Consider the following 6,381-nt stretch of genomic DNA (forward strand, 5'->3'; position numbering starts at 1 on the left):
CAGCGTCGCAGCGCGATGAGTAGTCCTTGCCCACGAAATAGTGAGCCGCGCACGTCAGGTGTCCGATGTTGCGGCCGATGACGTTTTCGACTGTGAGCCTGTCGTCCCCTGTGCAGTCCGTAGATTCCAGGAGGCGCATGTAAGAGATGGTCTTATTTTGGTGGAACATGGGGGCGAGTAGCCCAAGAAACGTGTCGTTTTCGGCGGGGTCACAGGATACGAAGGCGAGCTCGCACAAGCTCTTGCTGGCGACCACTCCAGCAACGAAGAAACGTAGGTTGTCCTTGCCCATACGAAGCGCGTTCAGGCGCAGTGATTGGGTTGCCACGTTCTTAAAGATCATATCCAGGAGTAAGCTGTAAGGTTGACTTGCCAATCGAAGACTACGGCTCAGATCCGGGTCGTCACATCCGGTCAGCGACAGCGCCCTCAGTGGTGCTCAAGCAGTTGCACAGTGCGCGAAACGTGTCGACATTCAAAAGGATGCTCTGCGCCAAGCTGACTGTGAGAACGGTGACCTGATACCAGGAGCACGCCAGGTGGACCGCGGTTTTAAACGTCCTCGGGGTCTGCCAGGGGAAAGACCTGATCGACACCTTAGATAACGCTTCCGGATACCCCCGAAGGTCATTTAGTCCGGAGGAGTCGATTATGTAGGCATCTTCAATAGAGACTCGTCCGCTCATTCCGGTCTCCCGGATCATTCGGCAAACTGTCTTCAGTTTGTCGAGGGGCACGCCTCTCAATTAACGAGATAGTTTTGAGAGGTTCCACGGTAAGGGCGGTGTTCAGTAGAAGCCGCAGATCTTCTGGCTCGAGTCCCTCGAGTCTCAAGGCCAAAAACGAGAGTCGCACTCGCGCACTGCGGCCGAACGCCTGAGTCCGGTGACAGCTGCGGTGCGCCATCGTGGATCGACCCACCTGTTCGCCGTCACTAGGTCCAGCGTCGCGCGTTCGTTGTAACCGTGACTTCGGTCTCCAGCGGCAGCCGGCTATGTCCAGACTCTTGAGACACCCTTCTTTTCCGTACACGAGGGCAGCGAAGAGGCACGAGCAAGGGGCGCTTAACAGGAAGCCTGTTAGTCGGAGCTTCTGCAGGTTGCCACGAATGCGGCACGGCGCAACGATGCACTTGATGTCTTCGAACGTGCTTACGGGAACCGTATCCACACCTTCCACGCTCAGCGAAGTCAGTTGCTTGCTGTTGGCTAGAAAGTGGGAGAACCTCGGAATTCCGCTCTGCATATATGAATGCATGACGCTGACGTGCAGAGACAGGTTCTGGACGGTTTTGTTACGTCGGAGCGCGGCGGTCAGGCGAGTCCCGCTTCCGTCGTCGAAAACGAGTCGAGGAATCGTCAGAGTGACGAGACACGTGGTGTCCACGAGAAGCTTACAAACCGCCTCCAGCACGACCGATGGCCCTGCGGCGCTGCCTAATACGGCCAACTCGCACAGGTTCGTCATGCTGGCGATGGCTCCGAACAATTCTTCTCGGATGCTCCTGTGTGAAGGAAGGAAAGTTTGGCGCACTGAGTTTATTTAAGAGTGAACACAGCGTTCGGAACGAATTGTTCGACAAAGAAACGCGACATCTTTTATTAAGTAGCTTGAAACAAACTAAAGGGGTGCGCGTGCGTATCCCCACAAGACCGGCAAACCAAGTGCTTCTATCCGGATTCGCTCTGACTATTTCAGCGACGCGATAGCAATTTATGAAAGTTGGTCATCGTGTAGTGCTACTTCGAGCTCTGGGCACATCTGCATTCGCTTTATCAGCAGTTTGCGCGACTACGACTTTAGCGTCTCAATACGCCAACAAACCCCAATTCCTCACTAATTAATTTCTGCCCTCATCGTAACTTATGGCGTAAAGCATACAGATCAAGTACTGAGAAAATGGCAAATCAGTCGATCGGGCTGCAGTTTTTCGTAAAGGAATTCAGAGGCCGACGCCGCACTGACACCACACGTGGTATATTTTTCACTGGGAGCAAAGCATGCCATGTCCGCGTCATATATTGCCAATGTAAAAGGAAGCACGCAGCTGTCGCAACGAATAATAATTTTGGGTGTTTTACGTCTCGAGACCACGGGGTGTGATTATGAGCGACGCCGTAGTGGAAGTCTGAGCAAATTTCCGCCACTTGGGGTACTTTGGCGTGCACCTAAATCTAAGTGAAGACATGGTCCCTAAGCCTTTTGCTTCCATCAAAATGTGGCCGGAATTCGATCCAGCAACCTTCGGGTCAGCAGTCGACGTATAACCATTAGACCACCGGGGCGGGTTGCAGCTGCCACAACACAGCAGCTGCTACCTGAGGCCCCGCGACAAGACGTTCGTTAACTCTACGAAGTTCCGACTGAAACCATGCTCACCTGTACTCGCTGAAGAGGCTACCGAGAATCAAGGTCCGTAGGCTCGTGTTTTCCCGAAACGTCGAGACGACGCACTCCCGGAACTCGCCGAGTCCACTACCTTCCTCGAGGGCGTCCTCCACGTGTAGGCTCTCGACGCATCTGTACTGCACCAGGAGGACACGAATGAGAATCCGGGCGTGACGGCTGCGCGCTTGTAGCATAGAGCCGCCCCGGCCCCTGTAGGCGGCCTGCACCAGAGACAGCTTTCCGGGACCGCGAAGTTCCCGCAACTGCAAGCCGACGTGCCACAATACGTAATTCCAACGGGACAGATTCTCGAAGGTGTGACAGACGGACGTCGAAATGCTGACACCGTCTTCGCCACCAACACCACATTTCGCGCTGCAAGGAACGTTCAGCCTCACTGCCGGAAAGCGTCGGTTGATTTCTTCGGAATCCATTTCTTCCGTTCCGATGCGCACCTTCTTGATCATGGCGTTGTCGGAAGGTAATAGGCAGCCGTTGTAGTAAAAAGGGCCTTCAACTGCTCAGTGACGGAGTTTAACGGCACAAACCAGAACACGCCCTTACCATTGCTTAGCTTGGACGTGTACCCTTTCACCGTGTGGAAGGGGAGACCAATGTACCCTTTCACAAGTCTTGACGTCACATCAGATATATTGCTGCGTCCGACCGTTGTTACACTCAGTCGCTGCGGTTTCGAGCAATCCCGCTGGACTGTTCCTGAAACTTTTATCGTCGTAGACCAAAAACTTGTATTTGCCTACGCACTATCGCAAAAACGAATTGGAGAGACTCGGCACCAGATATAACATTTTTGTTTTGTTTTTCTCGTGCATTTGCACGCTAGCGACGTTATGAATCTTCTTGTTTACTGTTAAGAATCTTGTCCTTACAAGCGTGCTAGTTATAGGTAGAACTTATGACACACGCTGCTGATAGTGATAAGATGGTTAAGTGTCGTTTTTACGACATAGGCTATAAATCTTCCGTTGGTTTACATAGAAATAACAGGTAATAATAAAGGCTACCGAGGCCCTTCGGTAATCGGCGTACGCTAGCCTTCCATGAACACGCCTCAGGAAGTGGTGCATCAAGGTAAAAAATCCTGCGAGTATTACTGTCGGTTACAACCTACGAATAAATGTAAGCACTTCCCACAGCCGTCGCTACCCCGCGCAGAGAGAACTTGCATAGATACCCCATCCTGCTTACGTTTTCTCATTTCTGTGACGTCAAGCCTTTTGCGTATTTCAGGTAGGTGACCTTCTTATACAGAAACATGTTCGTGTCACCGAATTTCGGTCGAAAAATTGAATTCCCTGGGTAAAATTTCAGCAAAGATGCACACATCACTGGTTGGGGAAACGTAATACCTTGAGTAGCGACGATGAACTTTTAATGAATAATATGCGTAGTATTTGCATTAGCAGCGAAAGTACATCGCTTCCGACGCAAACCACGTGGCCCTGCACATAATATTTAATATAATTGTTGACGTTTAACGTCCCAAAGCTACGATATTATTATGAAAGACGCCGTAGTGGTGGGCTCCGGAAATTTCGACCACCTGGGGTTCTATAACGTGCACCTAAATCTAAGTACACGGGCCTCTAGTATTTCCGCCTCCATCGAAAATACGGTCGCCGCTGCCGGGATTCGATTCCGCGACCTTCGTCGAGCACCATAACCACAAGACCACCGTGGCGGGTTTGGCATTACACTATTGCACAGATAAATGGCAGCCGCACCGCAGTACAGGGGCGGAGCTCATATCTATGTTTTGGTTGGGACCGACTGCATTCAGAAACGTGCGTTGACATTAAATGAAGTTCAGAGGGTTTTGGCTATGCCGATACCACGATATGATCGCGAGGCACGTCGTAGATGGACGAATTCGTATTAATTTTTAACACCTCGGGCTGTTTAACGTACACTTAGATCTAAGTACACAGGAGTTATTATAATTCAATGCCACCATTGCCAGGAATTGAACCCGCGTGCTCGAGCTGACCATCGCGACATCGTCAGCGTAGCGCTCATACCGTCTAGGCTAGTTAAGGGGCCATGAAGCACCCCTCGTGCTTGGTGAAAAAACACACACAGCGGAAAGCAGACGCTTCTGTGAACAGCTCAGCCAAATCTTGCACTCGCGCGCGGCATGGAGAGCTTACAAGCGGAGCGAGAAGTTAAACTTTTCTCAGGCGCGCTCTTTTCACACAGAAGCCTGTGCTCACTCTCTTCGGAGCTGCCGGCGCCTGTTCTTTGACGTTGTTGGAACCACGCGCGCAGGCTATCTCGAGACAGCACCGCGCACTGCGCAGTGGCGGTACGCGAGGCCCACCGGCGCGGTTTAAAGGGGTATTCAGACGGGGGAGAAATGCTAGGGGATCAAGGCGGAGCCTAGTGACGTCAGCTCGCGAGGAGAAGTCTCCACAAATGCCCCCTACTCACACGGACTAGGCGAACGGAGTGGGAGACCATGTTACTAGACTACTCTGGTGGCTGGCACCACCCGTTTGACGAGCTGCAGACGACCATGCAGCTGCAGACTGTACACCCGCTGCCGCTCTCTGCAGGAGCAAGTGCAACAATGTGGCCAAACAAGAGCCCGAAATTCCGCAATATCCCCCACCGCCGGGGGATTGTTTGTCCTTTCGGGGAAAAGGTCCCCGTCTCCCCCGAGAAGGCGCGGGGGGTCACGCCCACTCGCTAATCCGTGACGACGCGGTCACGTGATCAGCAATCCCCTTGTCTCCCCCGACCATTTCTCCCCCGTCCGAATACCCCTTAAAGGGGGCAGCCCGCGCAATGCCGGGGGGAGAGGTCCCTTGGCTGTAGCGATGGATAGACGCTGCCACTTTTGCTGGGCGATTGCTGCTGTCCAAGCTCATTAAATCGGCCTCCCTGTCCCGCTTCCTTGGGTCGACATTTCGTATAAGACGTATTCGTAATGTAAATTGTTTGTTGTGATTTGAAGCCTCCGTCGTCCTTGTTTCACACATTCATATATATATATATATATATATATATATATATATATATATATATATATATATATATATATATATATATATATATATATATATATATATATATATATATATAAATGAATATCCTTTAGTACAAACGCAAGCCAATATACGACTGATAGTACTGCTGAATATACAGGACCATAAGTCGGCAAAAAAGGGTGGATCTCACTCGGACTCACCCAAAAAATATATCTTGAGCTTCGGACTCAGTCGGCACTGAGACTGACGGTTCGGTGCCGCGTCCGACTAGCGGGGGGAAATTCACGGCTCTCGTTCTGAGTGTTAAATGCGCAAAACACACGCGATATTAAGCTCAATCGTTGTTTCGCACTCACTAGTTGCACCTGGTCCCACAGCAAACTGTGCGAGCGAGTCGGTCTTTGTACTACCCAATACTTCTCCGACAGGTGGCGCCACGCGTCTTGAAAACTCCAGAGTCTGACATCTATAGACTGACGAAGGAAAGGCATAGCCTTCGTATTTCGACAGTGTTTGCGAAGGGGAGCTGGCTGGATTTTTTTGTTTTATTTTGTTTTGGTGCGGGCAGGAGGGGTTCAAGCATACTTTACGTATCTTCATGCGTGCGTTTGTATGTGTGCTTTATAGGGTATATATGCGCATTTTAACCTAGAAGTGTTGGTCAGCGCCGATCGCAGCCATGGCGGTGAGCGTGGAACACTCACGGCTGGGACCGAACACGCCAGGTTCGGTCCCTGTCGGCGGCAAGTTATCATTTTGCCCACTTTACTTTCTTCACATTTATGTTCTGATTACTACAAATAACATCCCCTGTACTTTCCTTGGCACGATTGTCTGTTAGTTCTCATTAATGCTGTGTCTAATGAAGAAAAACGAGCCCTTAAAAGTCATCTTCTTTCCTTCATTCATAGCGAAGGTCTCGTTCTGGCAGACTTGATGCGTTCAGGTAGTATGCGAGGGATTATTCGTCAGTTGCAGGCTCGTA

At 50.9% G+C, this 6,381-nt stretch overlaps 1 protein-coding gene across 1 annotated transcript; it reads right to left on the bottom strand.

The window, feature by feature from the left end:
• Positions 1–663: 663 nt before the first annotated feature.
• LOC119399082 (uncharacterized) lies at positions 664–2,855 on the bottom strand. Its single transcript, XM_037665896.1, has 2 exons — positions 2,380–2,855; positions 664–1,504 (listed from the first exon to the last, which is right to left on the bottom strand). The coding sequence occupies exons 1-2, from the start codon at positions 2,853–2,855 to the stop codon at positions 664–666; spliced, it is 1,317 nt and encodes a 438-aa protein (XP_037521824.1).
• Positions 2,856–6,381: the final 3,526 nt, after the last annotated feature.

The sequence above is a fragment of the Rhipicephalus sanguineus genome, chromosome 7 (assembly GCF_013339695.2).
Source record: "Rhipicephalus sanguineus isolate Rsan-2018 chromosome 7, BIME_Rsan_1.4, whole genome shotgun sequence".
NCBI classification, from domain to species: Eukaryota; Metazoa; Arthropoda; class Arachnida; order Ixodida; family Ixodidae; genus Rhipicephalus; species Rhipicephalus sanguineus.

Coding starts and splice junctions, on each gene's coding strand:
- LOC119399082 (XM_037665896.1), bottom strand. CDS start 2,855: ATGATCAAGAAGGTGCGCATCGGAACGGAAGAAATGGATTCCGAAGAA. Junction 1,505..2,379: donor AGCCTCTTCAGCGAGTACAG/GTGAGCATGGTT, acceptor TCCTTCACACAG/GAGCATCCGAGAAGAATTGT.